The sequence below is a fragment of the Mytilus californianus genome, unplaced genomic scaffold, assembly GCF_021869535.1.
Source record: "Mytilus californianus isolate M0D057914Y unplaced genomic scaffold, xbMytCali1.0.p SCAF_11, whole genome shotgun sequence".
Lineage (NCBI taxonomy): Eukaryota > Metazoa > Mollusca > Bivalvia > Mytilida > Mytilidae > Mytilus > Mytilus californianus.
The window spans coordinates 55,225,492-55,249,286 of record NW_026262593.1 but is presented as its reverse complement, the minus strand read 5'-3'; the positions used below and the strand labels follow the sequence as shown (position 1 = coordinate 55,249,286).

The 23,795-nt window shown below is 33.7% G+C and overlaps 2 protein-coding genes across 2 annotated transcripts; both read right to left on the bottom strand.

Annotated features, from left to right (window-relative positions):
- Positions 1-1,102: 1,102 nt before the first annotated feature.
- Positions 1,103-9,994, bottom strand: LOC127720358 (dopamine beta-hydroxylase-like). Its single transcript, XM_052226939.1, has 9 exons — positions 9,792-9,994; positions 7,760-7,870; positions 6,931-7,114; positions 6,182-6,385; positions 5,347-5,472; positions 4,369-4,445; positions 3,548-3,650; positions 2,901-3,055; positions 1,103-1,207 (listed from the first exon to the last, which is right to left on the bottom strand). The coding sequence occupies exons 1-9, from the start codon at positions 9,945-9,947 to the stop codon at positions 1,103-1,105; spliced, it is 1,221 nt and encodes a 406-aa protein (XP_052082899.1). The 5' UTR covers positions 9,948-9,994.
- Positions 9,995-15,552: 5,558 nt separating this feature from the next.
- LOC127720357 (60S ribosomal protein L22-like) lies at positions 15,553-22,862 on the bottom strand. Its single transcript, XM_052226937.1, has 4 exons — positions 22,824-22,862; positions 20,025-20,150; positions 19,288-19,409; positions 15,553-15,746 (listed from the first exon to the last, which is right to left on the bottom strand). Exons 1-4 carry the CDS (start codon positions 22,830-22,832, stop codon positions 15,599-15,601), a joined length of 405 nt encoding a protein of 134 aa, XP_052082897.1. The 5' UTR covers positions 22,833-22,862; the 3' UTR covers positions 15,553-15,598.
- Positions 22,863-23,795: the final 933 nt, after the last annotated feature.

Sequence of the window (23,795 nt, the reverse complement as noted above, 5' to 3'; positions counted from 1 at the left end):
CGCTTGTCATTTGTCACTTTCTTGGGACCCATGGAATCCAGTGCGTACGACATGTTAATATTCCTGTGATAATTATTCGCCGGGAAAACACAGTGGTGGACACATCACCCTTGATGTTAATTAAGGGGAGGGAGAGGACGTGCTTAAACGAAAATAAGGGGGGTGCAGTCAGCAAAAAATAACAAAAAAACTTTTTTTTAAAATTAAAATTGCTTAATGCATCACACAGTTAGCAAAACATGTAATTTGCTGACTACATCAAACGTGGCACCACGCGTGAAATTTTAGATTATAACACAAACATTGTACGTGTATCAGCATTTTTAATAATAAGATTTTAATTCTGCTAATCTTAATGAAGGTCATATTGTTTACTTCAGACGAGGAAACAAATTTCTGAAGAATCATGGAGTAAAACAAGGACAATTGTAAGACAGGTGAAGTGGTCATTCATCGGTCAAGCATTGTCATCATGGGCATTAAAATTACACAACGAAAAGAAACGGCCATACCTTGTCTTTGAGAAAAGATGGGGAAAGGGTTGATGCTTAATTGATTATATATATAACTATACAAAACATTTAGAACTGCACAGCGAAAAATCTATATACCTCCTTGCTACGAGTAAAAGTGATTTCAGAATTGTTAAAGAATGTGTATATGCAGAGAAATACTGACACGATACTTCTTCTCTAGGCATTATGTGCAAATAAACTGTCGAGAATACGTTAATTTGAATATCAAGACGTTTTTCCCCAAATATCCTTTCTCAAACTCTTGATTGCAATAAACGAATTCTTCTTTCTTTTCTTCTTTCTTTATATCGTTAAATTATTTGTTTTCCTTCACAGCTTTTTCATGGAATCGTTTGCAGTTTCTTTAAAATTATTTACAATTAATCAGGCATCCATTAACATTCTCAATGATATTTTCGTTGTGTTGTTTGGTTGCTGTTTTATTGATGACTACAAGACATTCATAGATACACACTTACGATTTTGTGTCAAAATGTTTTGACCGTTTATGCTCATGTATTGGGAATTAGAAAAGGTACAAGGCACGAGGCATAAATACAAACCAATAAACAGAAGATATGATTGGTTTATTGTGAGCATGATTTAGAGTGTCTGTCTACCAAGTCCATAACTTCATTCCATCCGGGGATTTTAGGGGGAAATAACCTAACCGAGTAATCTTTAAATCGTCCCTGTAAATAGAATGTTAGAATTCTGTACATATGAAGACCCATGCAAGTAGTTCAAATTATTCTACACAACAAATTTCCATGAATATAAAATAACAAAAATGGTACCAGGTATCTGTTATAGGTACTAATTTTAAAAATCCCTATAAGCAGGAATGATTTACAAGTAATGATTTTGTTGTTGTTTTTTTTTTTTTTAGTTTATCTGATATTTTATGTAAAGTTTGTATAGTTTATAAATAAATCCAGGAAAATTGCAAAAATAATTGGACCGCTTTTAATTTAGATTTTCAACTAAGTCTATTGCAAATACAAATAATTAATACATACATGTTTTATATGTCTACAGAAAAATGAAGTGCAAAAATAAATCACAATCGAAGGATCCCCAGTAATGCAAATCATATAAGAACTATCATTATGATAAACATTCTGTTTCTGTTCGCTACGAACCAAAATTTTTGTAAGAAAAATTGATAATATGCATTTACAAAAATCGGAACAGAAACGTGCGAACATATAACATATATTGTCTGAGTTTATTTATAGTTTTATTTTTTGTTCTTTAAAACAATTTATAAATATCTTAGAGAAATGAAGGCTTCAGAGCAAATGCAATCCGATTTCGTTATAATTAATATTTCCAAGGGGCATAACTTGTTAAAAACATTTGATCAGCGTTTATTTTCGAAAATGTCAAAGACATATTGATGATATAAACCTATAATATATATTTCATAAAAATCTGGCAAGAATTGTACACAGAGCTCTCATAAGGCAATTTTCCATATAATTAATATTTCCAAGGGCATAGCTCTTTTAAAAATAATTGATCGGCACTGATTTTCGAACTCAACAATGACATTGCTGATATAAACCTATAATACAAGGCTCATAAAATTCTGGCAAGGATTGTACACATAAGATAGAGTGCTAGTAATGCAATTTTCTATATAATCAATATTTCCATGGGGCATAACTCAGTCTTTTAAAAATGATTGATCGGCACTGATTTTCCAACTCTCCCAAGACATTGCTGATATAAAGCTATGCTACAAGTTTCTTAAAATTGTACACATGATCGAGAGCGCTAACCATGCAATTTTCCATATAATTAATGTTTCCAAGGGGCCTAACGCTTTAAAAAATAATTGATCGGCATTTATTTTCAAACTCGTCGAAGACATTGCTGATATAAACCTATGATAGAAGTTTCATAGAATTCTGGCAAGAATTGTACATATGAGATCGCTAACGATGTAATTTTTCATCAAATTAATGTTTCCAAGGGGCATAACTCTTTTAAAAATAATTGATCGGCACTGATTTTCAAACTCGTCGAAGACATTGCTGATATAAACCTATGCTATAAGTTTCATAAAAAATCTGGCAAGAACTGTACACGTGAGAGCGCTAATAAGACCGGACGCACGAACAGACTGACGGACGCACGAACGGACTGACGGACGGACGCCCGGTATTTCTATGTCTCCTGCAACGCGTTGCGCAGGGGACAAAAAGTGTCAGAAGGGTTTGATTATTGTGCATTCTATATAAAACTGACAGTTAACTTGTGAATCGTGCCTTTTGATAAATATTGAGAGTTTATACAAATATATTTTTTTAATACGAATATTCTAGCCGTTTTTTTTTATCAAGCGAGTTGGTGTTTATTGAAATACATGTATACTCTTACGTTAAAGCAGGGGTGTTCGGTTAGAGTCTGTAGTGCGGCTGAACAGGAAGTGACGCACGTGTTGTCTGCTTTACATTTCTTTTGTATATCCTGTATCAGGTCTGTCTGTAGGTCTGCTTCAAACATTTCCATGGTACATCCTCCCATATACAGCTCTTATTTGAAAGAAAATATATTGATAAAAGAGGTTCTCGATGGGGGCCTTAATCTCTGTATTTTCTTTTTAATTTTGAGACCATTATTCTTTATTTCATCCCCCATTATTCTTTATATTTCATTTTTTTATTGTCATTAATTCTACATTTTGCCCATTTTGCCCATTTTTCTCTATTCTGTCAACCCCATCCAGACCCTCAAGCACGATCTAAAGTATAAATAGAGAAATAAAAAGGGAAATTTCAGTTTTTCTCTCTTTTTTCTAATTGTAATGTTCATGAATGTAATACCAAAAATAAGGCAATCACCAAGATATAACAGTGTAAATACATTTATGATCGAAAAATCCCAGCAAAGTCAGAATCTGTTGAAAAAAATCCTTCAATTTCTGTATAAAGAATTATTGTAGGGAATACATTATTGTCTAAAAACGTTCACCTGATCTTTCAAGCAAGAATAAGCAATATAATTGTTTGCGCTCGGCTACAAACCTCCGTCCATATGACAGTTAACATCATATTCGTCAAACTGTATACATTGGTCAAATCCTTTAACGTTTGGGTAGTATGAAACAAATGCGTAACACATTTCTGCCTACAAAAGAACAATTTAAAATGTTGGCAGCTTTTTACAGCATTTTTGCGCCTGTCCCAAGTCAGGAGCCTCTGGCCTTTGTTAGTCTTGTATGTTTTTTTAATTTTAGTTCATTTATATGTTTTGGAGTTTAGTGTGACGTCCATTTTCACTGAACTAGTACACAATTTAATTAGGGGCCAGCTGAGGACCACCTCCGGGTGCGGGATTTTCTCGCTGCGTTGAAGACCCTTTGGTGGCCTTCTGCTGTTGTCTGCTCTTTGGTCGGGTTGTTGTCTCTTTGACATATTCCCCATTTCCATTCTCAATTTTATTTTACACAATTTATGATAACTTATGTAAGCACCATAGGCACTTGGGGAAAGGACTTTTTTATTATCCATCCCACTTTTCCCCACATCCGTTATTTTTTGTGTTCTATTAATCAATTTTAACTTTTTTTTCGCGTTTTTCTGAGATATATTATTAAAAACATAAATATACTAGAAATAACATGTTTTTACTATTTACTATCAATTCCTAGTTTACTATCCACAACGGTCTCTAATAATATTGTTTTTTCTTGTTTTAATTGTTTCACATTTGATTCGGTGCTTTTTATAGCCGACTTGCTCATTGTTGATGGTCGTACTGTGACTTATAATTTTTCACATATTCCTATAAATGCATTGTTCAGTAGCATTTTATACAACAGTGGTTTACTGGTACCAAATCTTACATCTGATCCTTCTCCCCAATATATCGTATGATTCTTATCCCCGGAAGTAAACCAACAGGATAGTTTCACTTCATCACCTAGTTAAAAATGAAAAATTTAATTTCACAAAGGTATACTTTTGAGGAACAAGTTGTTCCACGATCTTAATTTGGTAGTCTTAGAATTTTTCTAAAAAAATCATGAACCAAAATGCCTGACTTTTGTACACCATGTACGAGCGTCTTGGTTATTCATTTTGTACACTGATTATACTTTTTTTTTATTTCAGCATCCCATTATTTGCCATTCTTTATTTTTTGGCCCAATTTTCTGTATTCTATAAAAGTCATCCAGACCCTAATGTAATACCGCTGGTTTCCATTAAAACAAAAAACGAGAACTGACATATAAAGTCGACAGGGATCCCTTCTGTACTGGTGGTATTAACTTGTGTTTTTTCTTTAATTGTTTGATTCTAGATGTCTTGAAGAAAAGAAACTGTTTTCAGATTAGAAACGGATTTTTTTTTTCCACTAAAAAAATTGGGAAAAAAGAATAATTCAAATGGTCAACATTGACTTTCCAAAAAAAAAATCAAAAATTCTTGTTCCTGAACATTATTTAAAAAGGTTGTTAGTTTTTAAAAGCCTTATAAGTCGAAAAAAACATTATTTGTCTCTAACCCCTCCCCATAAACAATTGGCGGATCATGGGGAACCCCCTTTTCTCGTTTTTTTTTTAATTTAGTGAACGTTTCATGGTGTTCCGGGGGTTGGAACACACCTTTTCAAAATGGCTGGATCCGCGCCTGCAAACAACAAGAACAAAAAGATAAACAATCGGTACCGAGCGTCATTTGATTGTCCCTCGGCATTTTTACTTCTTTGTAAGGTCACCCCTTACAACACCCCTAAAGTTGAATAATGATAAAATAGTAGAATAAAATTTACTTTTATAAATATGAAATCAAGGTTGTTATATTATTATGATCATAAATACCTGGTCGTACTTCAACTGGCGGATCATGGAAGTGCAATGGAGACTTGTGATAGTTGTATACAGTATCATGAGCTATTTCTCGGATCAGTCGTCCATTACGATATATTTCAAACTTGCCTTCAACTCCTGTACGGAAAATATAAAAAGACAAGCGAGAAAATCGAACAGATTACAAATAAGAATAAAATTAGTATAAATTAAGGAGTAATCGAGACTCAGATATTGAACTGGGTTGTATTCAGATGCATAATTTTGAGAAAAAAAACAGTGAAAGTATCGTCTCATTCCAAGACAATTTATAGGGAGAAATAAATATTCTGGATGTTAATCATGTTTAACTTAATTTTTTTTAGGTAAAATTATCGAAATATTCTTTATTAAGCCGAGGACAACCCCTGTTTTGCAAATTTTAGGGAGGACGCACGCCCACCACGCCTCCGCCTGAATCCGCTCCTGTTATACGGTATCGGTAAAGCAAATTAAGGACTACAAAACAACGTATATCGTTTGTATGACAGACAGAGAGTAGTATATATATACATTGAGTAGATTGGCAAATTAGATTCTTGCCGTTTAAAAGGAACACAAAAGCCTTATTCATTCTGAACCCAGTGGTTTTTTTTTAAACACTGCCTCTCAAAATGATCCTTCATATTTATTGAGGTAGCGTCTTTATTATGTTCCTTTGAACAAGCTTGAAGCAAACAGAACTGTAGTAAGTTTCGCCCCCTGGAAAACAGCTCCTAAATTTAAGACAACTTTTTCCACCTATAAACATGAGCATATTACTTGTTCAATCAAAAATTAATAGAACGCAGTGATGGATTATGCATACCTAAGTTGTGCATATGGATATAAGTTTTTGTCAGATAGATTGGATGAGGAAGCATGCGCTGTGTACAGGTCTCACTACAACTTCCGTTTTGCAGAAAATGGTGACTTCCAGCAGGGAGTTCAAGATCGTTCTGTCCTATCTGCACATTTCCAACTTCATGTTTCCTAAGCTTGTTTGTATAATAAAGTCTTATACCAGAATTATCTGAAATATTTTAAAAACATCATTGGCAATAAAGAGAACAATTTGTTTTTGTAAAATTTAAACTGTTTCTTAAATTTCCGGAGTATTGATGAATGCATGCAAGGATTTATGCAAATAAGGTCGTAATCCAACATATCAAATTAAAAACCTCACCCCAACCTTATAAAAAAAATGTAAAAACAAAAGGAAAAAGGCAAAATTAACAATAAGAAAAGAAAAGAAAAGAAAAAAAAAAGAAAGAAAGAAAGAAAAGTAAAAGTACTGCACAATAAAAAGCAATCATCCAGTGCAAATATGAATATGTCATTTGACAGGAAGTCTTCTTGAAATACGAATGCTCATTTCCTAAATAATAACTGTCCGGTGTACGATTCGACACGTAACTACTGCATGAGTTCAAACTGTTGTCAGATTACTTAAGCGTTCAAAATATCAGATTCCTTTTTAGTACCAGTATGTACGACCAAACTAATTATAATCAACACCGAATAGCCCAATATATATATACATTAAAAGAAACAGGATCTTCAATATTAGCAACATACCTGTCAGATTTGAATCCAAGTTGTAATTGTTCCAGTGAATTTGTATAGACATGTACTTGTAAGAGTTCTTCCCAAACCGGATACCAGTATCAGCATAAGTACAAGTCTTCCCATCGACCCCTATTGTCCACTGAGCCAACCAGCTCCTGCATCTACCATCATACGCTCCACATTCATGTGGTTCCTGTTCAGATTACACGAAGTTAAACGTCACCCACTATTTAGTCATGTCCATTTTTCATAGTGAATTATTTTTTTCCAAAACGAAATTACGTAACGATATAAAAAAATGAAACCATTATCAACGTAAGTAGATAGTAAGTAAATTTATTTATATTCGGCACATATGTGCAATCACCAACAATCAACATGAGCTGAAACAAGTTCGTTCAACCGACGATACTAAACGGTATAAAGCTTATTCATAAACAGGAATGACTGTACATGCATGTGAACATTTTTCGTTTTTTTAATTTTATTTTGTGTTCTTTTCTCTTATAAGCGTGTTGATATTTGTTGGATCTAATTTGTCGTTATCAAACCCATTGCAAAACTTTACCAGGTGCTGATATGTCTGTGTTAATCGATCAAAATGGGTTTGATTTTATTTTTTAAGAGAGTGTGTGTCTCGGATATACTTTATTTGATGGCACATTTAACTATCACGAATCTCGCGATTTAAAGAACCGGTGCTAGTATGCTGGTCTGTTATTGAAAGACTGCACGGTGACGATAAACAAAACAACTGTTCTTAATTCATTTTTTTCAAACACCAGATATATTTTTGCATGTATACCCACAGATTCGTGGTGATTATAAATCTACTCACAATTATATTGACGTCAAAGTCGCAACCAAACACGAGTATATGATGAACAACACCAGGGTTACCTATCAGTCCTTCGAAGGCGATTGCATTGTAATCTTGATCGTCTGGTACCTTTGATATACGAATACATTCAAAAGATTTATAGAGGATATGCAAAAGAATAAAAAAAGACATACCAATATATACAAAAGACAAACCAATATACACAAAAGTCATACCAATATATACAAAATATAGTTTGAACATGTTGATGACGTACGGAAAATACACAAATGGTATACAGACGATAAAAGAAAAATCACCAAAGATAATTATGCAGAAGATACAGTTAATCAATTTGTTAACTTACAGACATCAAAATGGTTGTATACAAGGAGCCCATGCATCCTAGCTGCCGTTGTCAGTCCATGCAGCATTCATCCCACTGGAACCTTTACTTATTGTTGCTCTCCTCCTGAATATGCTTAAAACATTCTCCACTGGACATTTAACTAAGCATTCAACACTGGACATTTAACTAAAACATTCTTCACTGGACATTTAACTAAAAGATCCTCCACAGGACATTTAACTAAAACATTCTCCACTGGACATTTAACTCAAACATTCTCCACTCGACATTTAACTAAGCATTCTCCACTGGACATTTAACTTAAACATTCTCCATTCGACATTTAACTAAGCATTCTCCACTGGACATTTAACTAAACCATTCTCCACTGGTCATTTAACTAAAAGATCCTCCACAGGACATTTAACTAAAACATTCTCCACTGGACATTTAACTCAAACATTCTCCACTGGGCATTTAACTCAAACATTCTCCACTCGACATTTAACTAAGCATTCTCCACTGGACATTTAACTAAAACATTCTCCACTGGACATTTAACTAAAAGATCCTCCACAGGACATTTAACTAAAACATTCTCCAAAAGTACTGGTATTTTCTATAATGGGAACGCTTTGGAGAAAATAAGGTCGAACACTTCCTCCTTTTTATTGAATTATCAGGTTTGCCTCTTCAGGAAAAGTACTGGCATTTTCTATAATGGGAACGCTTTGGAGAAATTAAGGTCGAACACTGCGGCCTTGTTGGTTCTTTAAAATATATGATATATATATATATATTTATATGGTGAGTGTATTTGTTTTATTCTTTATGTCACGTTTAACTTAATAAGAGTTTTCGCTGAATGAAGTCAGTAAATTCTGAGTAACACGTCGGAGACTTAGAGAACATGAGCACAATATTATAATTTGTCACAATAGAAATACAGACTCTCTCGCTTTCTGGTGATATCAATTTCAATAGAAATATCGACTCTCTGGCTCTCTGATGATATTAGTTTCAATAGAAATATCGACTCTCTGGCTCTCTGATGATATTAGTTTCATTAGAAATATGGACTCTCTGATTAAATTGATTTCGATAGAAATCCCGACTCTTTCGTTTGATGACATTAGTTTCAATAGAAATATCGACTCTGATGAAATTGACTTCAATAGAATCCCGACTCTATCGCTCTCTGATGATATTTATTACAATTGAAGCAGAGTGTTTTTGCCACTTTTTTTATGAAACCGCTGGAAGTTTCATTTAGTCCGCATCCCTTATCATGCTTATGGCAGCTTCAAAGTTTCTATGAATGACGGTTTTAATATTCCATAAGTATAGTCATTTGAAAAGTTTAAGAATAACTTGTTGAATCTTTAACATTTAATGTGAAAATCTCTGGGGCACCTACTATAAAAGGTCCATTTATGACATTTATAGCATATTCGTATCTTTTTCGATTGGGAATACAATTTGAAATCGGAAATACAAAGAACAATAGATTGATTGACTGCGGATTAACGCCGCGCCCGCACAAAATCGCAGGTTGAGAAAAATCCGTATAAATCTTAAATACAAATCTTATTGAATATAATACCATATTACAGGCTTGCTTATTGATAAGGCTCTTTTCTTCTGCATACATGTAGATTGTATACTATCAAACACGTACACATTTGTACATTACTTATTTACCTTAAATTGTTGACAAACATAATGCGTTAATTTCTTTGGAACCGGTTGTTCTGGAATTCTTATGTCCAAGTGTTTTACGTGTTCATCAGTCGGCAATTTACAATCAGAATGGACACTGATCACAAATAATGAAATAAAACAAATAAATGACCACATTCCAAATGATGGTCTGCGCCAAAATCCTTCTTCCTACACGTTTTGAAATTTTTATCAACGAAACTTATCTATCTACCAAGTTCCGGTTGATCTGAGTGAACTTTTTATAATTTTACGTTTAATCAATTATCAAGCAGAGGACGAATCCAGGGGCGAAAGTTCCAAAGAAGGGGGTTTCCTTTACCATATATATACATGCATCACATTAAAATAACACTGGAACGAAATGTTCCCAAAATATAACCTTCTAGACCTCCCCTTTTTCTCATATTCTACGTAATAAACCTATGTGTAGACTTGTAATATTGTTCTTAAACCATTGCATCTAGCGTTTAAGGAGGTTAGTGTGGATTCGATCATCGCAAGTTAGGATTTTGATCTTTTGAAACTCTCTGATGTGCAATAATACATTTTGTTTATAGACCACAATTTCGTAATATGAATAAAATGTCAACATAGTCTTCATGAATATCAGATAAGTGTCTATACAATATGCAAAGTTTATAATCGATACAAGTCTCAAACGTGAATAAAATAAAAAATACTATCACAGATCTAAAATTTTAAGATATAAAACCACCAATGATGAGGTGCCTTACTTGGGACACGCAAATGAAATGCAGCCGATTAAACTGCATGTTTTATAAGATCCCAGCCATCCCCATTTTAAATCTCGAACAGCAAAATAAAATACCCCCCAAAAAAACTAGGGATCGTACAAGAAAGGGAATTAACTCTATAATAACAACTTGTAATATACATTGTATACTAGTAACAAAATTCGTAAGGGTTCCGCGGAACCCAGTGTCTCGCCTGCTTTTGCTGTTAGGCTCAACAAAAATGGTGAAATAATTATTAAAAATTTTCTTACTATCTTTTGAATGTAATAAGCTTCTGATCAAGTTTGGTAAGAATCCAGGATGGTTTATGAATCTAAAAATTCGTAAGGGTTCCGCGGAACCCAGTGTCTCGCCTACTTTTTCTGTTAATCGCAGGCTCAACAAAAATGAGGAAGTAAATCAATAAAAATATTCCTCTTGATACTATCTTTTGATTGAAAGAAGCTTCTGTCCAAGTTTGGTAAAAATCCAGGATAGTTTATGAATCTAATAAATGTTTAAAAACTTTAACTGCAGACTGAATGTAATGTTAACTGGAAGAAAACAAAATTTCCTTCTAGATACTAGCATTTGATCATAAACAAGCTTCTGTCCAAGTTTGGTACAAATCCAAAATAGTATAAGAAAGATAATATAATTATAAAAACTTTAACCACAGAGTGAATATGTTGTTTCCTGGCAGAAAATCTAAGTCCCTTTAAAAGTAAAATACGAAAAAAATGGATTTATTTTTTTACAAAATTTCCTTCTAGATACTAACTTTTGATCATAAACAAGCTTCTGTCCAAGTTTGGTACAAACCCAGGATAGTTTAAGAAAGTTATTAAAATTTTAAAAACTTTAACCACAGAGTGAGTGTAATATTTCCTGGCAGAAAAACTAAGTCCATTTATAAGTAAAATACGGAAAAAATGGAATTTTATTTTTACAAAATTTACTTCTGGATACTATCTTATGATCATAAACAAGCCTCTGTCCAAGTTTGGTAGAAATCCAAGATAATTTAAGAAAGTTATTAAAATTTCAAAAACTTTAACCACAGAGTGAATATTTGTGGACGCCGCCGCCGACGACGACGATGACGACGGAATGTAGGATCGCTATGTCTCGCTTTTTCGACTAAAGTCGAAGGCTCGACAATAAATGTTTAAAAAACTTTAACTGCAGACTGTATGTAATGTTAACTGGAAGAAAAACATAAGTCCATTTATGAGTAAAATACGGATAAACAGGATTTTTTTTACAAAATTTACTTCTGGATACTATCTTATGGTCATAAACAAGCTTCTGTCCAAGTTTGGTAGAAATCCAGGATAGTTTAAGAAAGTTATTAAAATTTGGAAAACTTTAATCAGAGTGAATATTTGTGGACGCCGACGACGACGACGACGCCGACGGAATGTAGGATCGCTGTCTCGCTTTTGCGACAAAAGTCGCAGGCTCGACAAAAAACGTATGCATATTCCCTTGTCACCATCTTACGGTGTTTATATATCTCAACTTGTACGATTCGCTCGTGTATGTAACAATGTTTTAGATTTTAACGAGAGAAATTTATGTATTACTGAAAAATTATTACACCAGGGTTTTCGATATCACAAACTAGTCAAAACATTTACTAAATTTTATCATCGGTATAAGGACATCATTCGTAAATATAGCTCAACATGCAGACTTCTTACACGTTCAGGTATTTCACATCCAATTTTTTATGGAAATATTCTTTATAAAGCACAAAAATGTCAGTATTCACCTCTTAAGCTAACAAAACCTTTAAATAGACTTATTAAGAAGGGATATAGTTACGATACTGTTGTCAGGTCATTAAAGATTGCATATTTTGGCGTTAATATTGATTCACTTATAGGGTCTTTGCATCGGCACTAAACACATTTATTTAAAAACCAGTTGTTGGCATGACACGGGTTATGTTCTTCTCATATATGTTATGATGGTATGATACTAAACCCCTAACGGGAAGGATTGTGCCTGATATTCATATGATGAAGACATAATCTTTCAATCAGTTTAATTGAAGTCTGGAGCTGGCATGTCAGTTAACTGCTAGTAGTCTGTTGTTATTTATGTATTATTGTCATTTTGTTTATTTTCTTTGGTTACATCTGACATCAGACTCGGACTTCTCTTAAACTGAATTTTAATGTGCGTATTGTTTTGCGTTTACGTTTCTACATTGGCTAGAGGTATAGGGGGAGGGTTGAGATCTCATAAACATGTTTAACCCCGCCTGTCCCAAGTCAGGAGCCTCTAGCCTTTGCTGGTCTTGTATTATTTTTAATTTTAGTTTCTTGTGTACAATTTGGAGTTTAGTATGGCGTTCATTATCACTGAACTAGTATATATATTTGTTTAGGGGCCAGCTGAAGGACGCCTCCGGGTGCGGGAATTTCTCGCTACATTGAAGACCTGTTGGTGACCTTCTGCTGTTGTCTGTTCTATGGTCGGGTTGTTGTCTCTTTGACACATTCCCCATTTCCATATGAAATAAAACAAAATGCTCCGCTGGGCGCAGCTTGATACGACCGCAGAGGTCGAACCCTTAACAGTTGGGGCAAGTATGGACATAACATTCGAGCTTGATACAGCTCTGAATTTGGATTGTGATTAAATATTTGACACAGCATAGGTTTCTGACACAGAATGAATGTGGTCTCAGAACTTAAATTTTTTTAATTTACCTATTACGGTCCAATATCCAAAATCTAAATACATACACAGCTAGATTCAGCAGATCAAAGAACCCCTAGAATTCAATTTTTGTTAAAATCAAACCAAGTTTAATTTTGGACCCTTTGGACCTTAATATAGACCAATTTGAAAACGGGACCAAAAATTAAGAATCTAAATACACGTGTTAAATTCAGCATATCAAAGAACCCCAATATTTCAATTTTTGATGAATTTAAACCATATCATTATTATTTGCTTTTATATATATATAAAAAAAAAATAACCAACTTAAAATGGAAAATTTTAAAGAAAAAAAAATCCCCCCCCCCTCAATTTTTGAACACACTTATGATTCATCACCCCCAAACTCAATCCCAGCCTTCCCTTTGTGGTATGGTACCTACCAGTACAATTTCAGAGAGATCCATACAATTGAACACAAGTTATTGTCTGCAAACTGTAAAATTGCTTGTTTTTGGCCCCAAATTCCTAAACGTTTAGGGCAATTACCCCCAAACTCGAACCCAGCTTTCCCTTTGTGGTATGGAACCTTGTAGTACGATTTCATAAAGATCCATACACTTACACACAAGTTATTGTTCTGAAACTAGAAAAATCCTTGTTTTTTGTCCCCAATTCCTAATATTTTGAGGTAATTACCCCCAAAATCAATCCCAGCCTTCCCTTTGTGATATGGTACCTTGTAGTACAATTTCAGAGAGATCCATACACTTGAACACAAGTTATTGTCTGGAAACTAGAAAAATGCTTATTTTTAGCCACTTTTTCCTAAACGTTTTGGGCAATTACCCCCCTCCCCAACTCAATTCCGGCTTTTCCTTTGTGATATGGAACTTTTAGAAAGAACCATACACTTTCACACAAGTTAGTAATGAAACTAGAAAAATGCCTCGTTTTTTGCCCCCAATTCCTTAAATTTTGAGGCAATTACCCCCAAAATCAATCCCAGCATTCCCTTTGTGATATGGAACCTTGTGGTACAATGTCAGAGAGATCCATTCACTAACACACAAGTTATTGTCTGGAAGTTCAAAAGCATTTTTGGCCCCTTTTTCCTCGACTGTTGGTACCATAATCCCCAAAATCAATCCCAACGTTCCTTTTGTGGTATTGAACCTTTTGGTTAAAATTCATAGAGATCCATTCATTTAAACTAAAGTTATTGTGTGAAAACCAGTGTGTCTTTGGTCATCGTCATACCAATATACGACCGCAAAATGTTTTTTTGGTCGTACAAAAATTAATAAAAAAAGTTTCAAAGAATGCATGCTCGAAGACACTGACAAAAACTTCAAAGTTACCTGTTGAGATGTAATCTACCTGCACTTCGTGGCAGATTTACATAAAATCATACATTCGCCTGTGATGAATGGGAGAAAATAACTAGTTTAACCCCGCCGCTTTCTGTATGTGCCTATCCCAAGTCACTGTCAGGAGTCTGTAATTCAGTGGTTGTCGTTTGTTGCTGTATATCATATTTGTTTTTCGTTCATTATTTTGTACATGAATCAGGCCGTTAGTTTTCTCGTTTTGAATTGTTTTACATTTGTCATTTCGAGCCATTTATAGCGGACTATGCAGTATGGGTTTTGCTCATTGTTGGAGGCTGTACAGCGACCTATATTTGTTAAACTTCTACGTCATTTGGTCTCTGGTGGAGACGACACCTTTCAGTTAGACATGTACATCTGACCATCAGTCCACACACCAAATAAAATGCCCTACTGCTTTTAGTATCGAAAGAACTGACCAAACTCGGACGACACCTTTCAGTTAGACATGTACATCTTACCGTCAGTCCACACACCAAATAAAGTGGCCCTATTGCTTTTAGTATCGAAAGAACTGAACAAACCACAAAAACTTAACATCGGCCAATACATTGGTCTTCCGATGAGACTTCCTTTTTGGCTTTCAATGTTTATTACAGTTAAACAGTCTAGTCCCTCATAAATTTAATTTTCTTCCTTTGAAGAACCTACCTATTAATGTGCCTGTTCCAAGTCGGCTTCTTTTCCAACTTCTGAAATTTTACCTTCGGGATTTGTGTTGCAGCAAATATGATAATACCAATTATTTATTGTTTAAGACCATAATTCACCTGCACATCGTCTTTTCTGATTTTGTGTTGCAGGGTTGCTATTTCGTTGATTAATACCTGGCATGTCTTTCTACTCATACTTCTTTACATACATGTAGATCACAACATATTCATACATTCAGACTACAAAATATTAAAATACAATTGTTTCCAAAATAAATCCTAACACATATTCTGCTGACCAACAACTTTATTACATTAAATAACAGTTGCTATGGTTACTCGTCGCCATCTTCTTCCTCCTCATCCTCGTTATTGATCTGGAAGTATCTGAGTTCATAAGAATCCTTGTTGCTAGCAACAACTCGTAACCAATCTCTCAGATTATTCTTCTTTAAGTACTTCTTTGTCAAGTATTTCAGATATCTAAAAAGATAGAAATCATTTTAAGTTTACGAATGCTAATTATTTCCTGTCATTGCTTTTAGTCATGTGGTATTTGTTCAAACCAGTCTGGTATTTAAAATTTTCATTTGAGGAAACATGCAAATAACATATTTTATGAATGCAGCCCCATTTGCAAATATTACATGCATATCAGGAGCAGCAACATGTTTTAATCATCTTATTCAAATACTATCATAGAAATTTTTGACTTCTGTAAAAACTTTTTAGATTTAATACACTGATAAGTGTTGTCCTTCAATCAGAAATAAAAAGCCGCGTTGTTTGTTTCACGTTTATATCAAACGGTAATTCCAACTTTTCATCATCAAAGGACAACTGAATCATTGTATTGCAGCACGTTTTACCAAATTAATCATGTGACAAGAGTTTCACACACTTGATGTCTAGTGATTCACACAGGGCTATTGGAGCTTACAACACCCTTTACAAACCTAATATTATATACATATATAGTACCTATAGCTATGGAATATTGTAGACACAGTGAATCACCACAATCACAAACAGTTAGTGTAAAAAGTTATAATTTTTTTAAATATAAAATCCCCTTGTGTGTATAGTACTGAATTAATAACAAAACACAAGCCATTATAATTTTCAGAAGACCCAATTGCGGGAAAGGAAAGAATCACAGAATATGTTTGTAATAATATGAATTGGACGTTGGAATTCCAAGGTTGTTCTTGATTTTTTTTTATGTTTCACCTGACAGTGCAACATACAGGTATACCCATATCAGTGTTGTCCTTCAATCAGAAATAAAAAGCCGCGTTGTTAGTTTCATGTTTATATCAAACGGTAATTCCAACTTTTCATCATAGAAGGACAACTTTAATATTGTATGCCCCATATCACTACCAAAACTTATCATGCATCAGTGTCAGAAAAACTTCAGTGCTGATGTTGAGTGATTCTCTGTGCAACAGGAGGATTAGCATTTCGTTTTAAAATTCACAACCTAGAGAGATTTTTTTAAACTTGAATTGCCTTCCGTGTACTGAATCGTACCGTATTGTGCAACAAGAAAGCTTATGCCAATCCATTGATACAATATTCAAAAGATCCCCATTGCTGGCAATGACAATGTTGTGGTTGGTCATTGGAATTACAATGTCATACAAGATATGGTAGACCTAAATAGTAACTGTTACCTACATGTACATTGTATATGAGTTTTGTCCTTCAGTCAGAAATAAAAAGCCGCGTTGTTAGTTTCATATTTATATCAAACGGTAATTCCAACTTTTCATCATCAAAGGACAATTTTGATATAGTATGTAATATGTAGTTAGCAAACTTGTCATGCAACAGGCAGTTATTAAAATACTTTAGTGCTGGGGTCAAGTGATTCACAGTGTGATTGAAGGTTAGAGAGAGGTTTCACAGCATTCCGTTTAAATAAACTGTTGACCCAGATGTCTCGCCCGTCGACAGAAAATTCAGGAAAAGACAATCTAATGGACAGCAACTTCCGTTTACTGATTCTTACTTTTTTGTTCAATAAGTCAGTCCATTGATCTAATATTCAGACTCACATCGCAGGTATAGTTAACAGCAATGATGTTAGACATTGGAGTTCCAAGGTCATAAAAGTAAGTATGTTAAATTCGTATCACCAGTGTAAGTGTTACACTGGTAGACCTGAATGGTAATTAATGTCCCCATATACAAAGTTTTGTCCTTCAATCAGAAATAAAAAGCCGCGTTGTTAGTTTCAAGTTAATATCAAACGGTAATTCCAACTTTTCATCATAGAAGGACAACTTTAATATTGTATGTGACATGTCATTACAAACCTTTTCATGCGAGACCATTTCTGAATCACTTCAGTGCTGGTTCAGTATTAAACAGGGTGAATGGAGGTTAGACAAACATTTCAAAGCATTTACATGTACTGTAGTTAAAAAAAAATTCACAACCAAGAAATTTTTTCAACTTAAATCTAGTCCTACTTTTTGGTTTAACAAAAAATCTTTAGCCAGTTCATTGATACAATATTCAGAAGATTGTCATTGCTGATAATAACAATGATGTTAGCATTGGAATTCCATTATCTTTTACTATAAAGATGTTAATGTCATCAATGTTAATTAAGTAATGTAAATGCATGTACCTACTATAAGTTTGTCCTTCAATCAGAAATAAAAAGCCGCGTTGTTTGTTTCATGTGTATATCAAACGGTAATTCCAACTTTTCATCATCAAAGGACAATGTTATAATATAGCATACATGCATCATGTACATTTCCTAACTAGTCGTGAGAATAATGCGTTTTTCTCACACTTCAGTGAACAGAATTTCACTGAGACGGGGAGATTAAAGGTAACACCTGATTTACAAATCTACATGTACATGTATTATACATTCATATTCATTGCAAAATCCATTGTACTACAGACAAAAATCATCTTATGATAAAACAATTGGATCAAAATAGATCCCATTGTATCTGCCATAGTGATTAGTAATAGGTTGCAATCCCAATTTCACAAGTACATGTATTCTATCTAAACTTATTTTTTTTTAATGAACCATTTTTAGTACTGTTAAATGAATGATTTAAATCAGTCTTCACACTTAGCCACAGTCCCAATCCCCCTCTGGACAGACTTGCAAAATTACTATTTGGCAGGTTAGAATTTATACAACAACAGTCTTCACAATAAACTTATAAATCTTCAGACCACGGGCTCAATTTTTTGGAAAATTTTAGTTAAGATTCTGTTGGCCTGTTGAGATGATTTTTACAGGCCCAAGTACAATTTTACAAGCCTGGGCTGCCGGGCCTGTGGCTTAGCGTGAAGACTGCTACAATAGAATATATATATCCAGTTTTCCACAAGTCTACAACTGCAAAATTATTGCTTTCCATAGTATTTATAATCATAAGAAAAATGACTTGTACATGTACATAGTTTACATCATGACAATATGCGAGTAAATTAATTTAAAATAATCCCCTTAGCTTTGATACATAATTTTGTCCTTCAGTCAGATATTAAAAAGCCGCGATGATGGTTTCATAGTTTTTAACATCAAACGGTAATTCCAACTTTTCATCATAGAAGGACATCACAATTATGATAAATGTAGCATATTTACATGTACAAACAAAATAATGTGACTAAAATATTTTTATACTCTTCAGAAATAAACTACTTTCACGTAAATGTACCTTTACCAGTCATTAACTATAATTTTGAAAATAATTGGCCCAAGCTAAAAGTTTTATCTCTCTGGCCCCAATTAATTTTTCCTCGATGGGACCAGTAGGGCATTCCTTGACTTATGCATAGCTTTACCCCTTTAAAAATTCAGGAGTTTATACACGACTTGTCAAAGATCTAAAACAAACTGAAATCAAAGTCCAATGGTAGGTTTTTGAGAAATCGGTGTCCGAGGTCAGACACAGCTGTACCCTTTTAAATATTCATTTTGGTTTACATATGACTTGGCAAAGACCTAAAATCAGGTCCATGGTACATGTAGGTAGCTTACCTTTTTGAGAATGGGATGTCAGAAGTGAGGTTGACTTTGTTCTTGTTCCTCTCCAGGACAACATTGGTTCCCATGTTGCTAGTCTTGCCGTTCACTTTGATTCTCTCTTGTAAGAATTTCTCCTGCATCACAAATCAGATATTTGGATTAGGGAAGATAACCCTAACCCAGGTATAGGGGAGGCAACCCTAACCTAGACTAGGGGAGATAACCCTAGTCACATGTTTATCATTAGTACAGTATAATACGTTTAGTACACAATAGGCGAGTCAGTTAGAAATCACTCTTAGTGGTGTTGAGTGATTCACTTTGAAATAGGAGGATTGTTGGTGATTTGGAGCGGCAACTCTGATATATCATTTTTCATGTTTCATACTTACAAATGTCTCTAAGTGAATCACCACATAACCGGGAAAAGATTCACAACCAAGCTTGATTTTTAACTAATTCACCTAATGCACATGTACAAGATAATTTCCATTTTATATATTTCTATTCTATCAGTGTACAATAAGCTATTTACTCATGATTTTTTTTTCCATTGACCAGTTCACTTGTTTTCTAAATGATTTCAATTAATATCTGGATGAGTTGTAGACTAGAAATTGACTGATTTTATTAAGATTATGCCTTAAATAAACAAAGATTAAAAGTATAGGTCATGATGCTGTTTTTTTAAGCTACAGGCTGTGTATAATTAAGTAATTTGAACATCAGTTAATTGTTTACTATCTTACAAAGCTGACAACATCCATGATTCCATCCTCGACTGGGTGGGTACAGTCAATGGTGTACTTCAAGGCACTCTTCTTCTTGCCTTTCCCTCTTTTGCCTGCACTGGACTTTGACACTTTCTTCTGGACCTAAAACAGGATATTCAGGAATAAGAAAACAATATAGATTTATACTGCAACTAGTTGTGTTTATTCCCTAAATATAGTAACACAGCTATATTTTGTGCAATGTCAATTTCATCATGGATCACTTTTTACACAATCAGGGGTTCGTTCAGGGATAAAAAATAAGTTTGAAATTTGTATTACAATTAAAATAGCTATCAAAGTATGAATTTAAGTTGCAGTATAAAAACAATATTAGGTCAATGTCAGAAAAATATAAACTTCTTTGTATTCGGCACAAAACTGGGGAAGGGCTCGGTTAAACCTCGCCCATCCCCAGTTTCTCAGCCTCATACAAAAAAGTTTATATTTTTCTGACATTGATCTAATATTGTATATTTATTTGATCAAATATCAACATAGAACATTACATAAGTAGTATAAATTAATAGCAGACATGTAAAACAATGGGTCTTGTTGCTGCATTGAAGACCCATGGTCATTCGTTGGCTTGGGTTGTTTTTTCTACGACACATTCCCAGTTTCCATTCTCTATTCTATTATATAATAAAATCTTCAAAACATTTTTTTCTAAATGGGCAAGATACTCTAAAATAAAGCTCAGACGTAGGGGTCAATTAAAGGTTTACTCCTTGAACTTAGATACCTAAATATCTAGATAATATAAATCAAACATTCTGGAAATTGAGTCCCCAACATTTTAGTTTGGTTATATTTGTAATTATCTGCAAGTGAAGGATCTTCCTCCTTAGGAAATCTGGGTAACCATTTGAAAACAAATGGAGTATGTGTCCATGGCCATGACCCCTTGCATATTACATAATTTATAAAAGGAACATAATTGTCATAAATCAAGGACAAGGTGAAGCTGATGCTAGCCTACCCAAATTCGTACTTGATTTTTGTAGTAATAATAATTGTGTACAATTTTCATAATATTTGGTTAGGCCTAAAAAAAAATAATCTGTGTTTCCTTTTGAAAAATACCATCGGTTTGGGCGGATTTTTTTTTTTTTTTTTTTTTTTTTTTTTTTTTGACATTGTAAACGAAATCTGGAAAATTATCATGGTTTTTCCAACTCCGGGTCCGTAATTAGTTTTACATACCGGAAGTGCGGCCATTTGCAATGTTTTTGAATAGGGAAAACGGTACTATTTATTCTGCCATAGGCGACAATACTAACATTTTCAAAATTTACCACTTTTTATAATAAAAACCTAGATAAAACAGTTATGTGTGGTGTTAGAACTTTATTATTCTATTTTAAAAATTGAAGCCAAATAGTATCATGACCAATTTCCAACGGAGCTTGTTTATGTTATCCATGCCCACCGTCATTTTACACCAAATTTATGAAATTTTGAAAGCCTTTTCGAATAATTCTCTAGAAAATATTTCAATAGGTTTTAAAATTTATATTGTAAATATACACACTGCAGTTATTCATAGATAACTAAAAAAATATATTGTACCCTTACATCCAATCACAGCGCTCCTAATTTGATTTCCTTCACCTGCCTTGGGTACACAAAAGGCCAACCTAATGCTGGGAAAATGTAATAGTACCGTTTTCCCTTGAAGCAACTGCTGTGCACATTTCTTGGATTTTAACCTATTTGGAATACCTTTTGACATAAATAAAATGTTTTACTGGCTATCTGTGCCAGTAGAAACAAGTTAGATAAATAATTATGTCGATTATTAGAAGCCTGTGTCAAAAACAGGGTCGGTTGATACCAAATTTTTTTTTTTTTTTTGAAGATCCAATAAAAAAATTAGGGTCGAGGCTAAAAAACAGGGTCGGTCGGGTTACCGGAAACAGATTTTTTAAATTTCGGCCTTACCAGAGGGAAGAGATTTTTTAGGAAGTGCCAGTGGGTAGAGTCTTCTGGCATCCAGCAATATACTTATTTTCACCTTCCCCCTCCTCGTTTTCCCATTAATCGAATCAGACGGTTATCAACAAATAATAAATTTTGGTTATTATATGGGTGCATACAGATTAAAATTAAAGATAAATTTTATCTTTTTATTGTCAAATCATATATTAATTGTACATAACGGTGGAGGTACAGAAATATTGATATATTACTATGTATTCATAATTGGATTAGACATTCATTGCATATTATTATATTGTGATTTGTGTGGTGAAGGATACTATAATAATTAGACTATATATTCAACTCCATTGGAGGTGTGCCTACATTGGCAGAATTTATCTCGATACAGAATAGATCGATCTTGTAGAATCATTCAAGGAATTCTGAATCTGGACTCCAGACTGGAGCCAATGATTTTTTTCTGATTTGCAATTAGAAAATCGGAGCGGATCGGCCAGCGGTCTCGGAATCGCAAACTCAGAATATGTTAAACTATTCATAAATTGGTATAACACCCAAAATTAGGTTTCAATTTACGTTAAATTACAAATAAACATGTAGTCCAAATAATTATGACTGCCTTGTAAAGTCACATTTATTTGGACTTGGCGCACATGGCTTTACTTGTTTGCGGCGAGATGAATTGTATCATCATATCCAAGTAAAAAAAACGTGTTATCCTGACTCTCATAATTGATTGAATTTGCCATGGCCTTAATATGAGCTTAAATTATTTTATAAATCAAAATCGGACAAGAAAATCGAGTTTTTACAGGAGCATAATGTTCGCACCTGTGGCATGGTTGATGTCTCGTGGTGAAAAGAACGAAAGCGAGGTCGCTATTTATAACGTGCAAATCTATATTCCGCCGAAGCCTTTACAAAATTCCGGATCTATAATTCCTCAAAATTATTATTATCATTAAATATCTAAATTATATATGTAGTAGCTACATCTGCATCCATATTTTTGTGATGTGAAAAACTTTAATGCAATTTTAAGTAACAGATTGAAAAAAAATAACTCAGTAACAGGGAACTTTGAAATATCTACTTTCATAATGTATACTGATCTTGTTAATATCGTTGGTGATGATTTTTCATTTCCTATCGTTAATTATCCATTTTTAGATGGTGATGTTCCCTTGTCACAATCTTATGGTGTTTATATATCTCAACTTGTACGATTCGCTCGTGTATATAACAACGTATTAGATTTTAGCGAGAGAAATTTATATATTGAATAAAATGTGACAATTTGCCAGTATATTCAGAAAGTTGAATGTGGGCAGTATATGGAAGAAGTATTACTGAAAAATTATTACACCAGGGTTTTCGATATCATAAACTAGTCAAAACATTTACTAAATTTTATCATCGGTATAAGGACATCATTCGTAAATATAACTCAACATGCAGACATCTTAAACGTTCGGGTATTTCACATCCAATCTTTTATGGTAATATTCTTTACAAAGCACAAAAATGTCAGTATTCACCTCAAAAGCTAACAAAACCTTTAAACAGACTTATTAAGAAGGGATATAGTTACGATACTGTTGTCAGGTCATTAAAAATTGCATATTTTGGCTTTAATATTGATTCACTTATAGGGTCTTTGCATCGGAATTAAACATATTTATTCTAAAACCAGTTGTTGGCATGAAACGGCCACGTTATCAATGGTTATGTTCTTCTCATATATTTTATGACGGTATAATACTAAACCCCTAACAGGAGGGATTGTGCCTGATATTCATATGA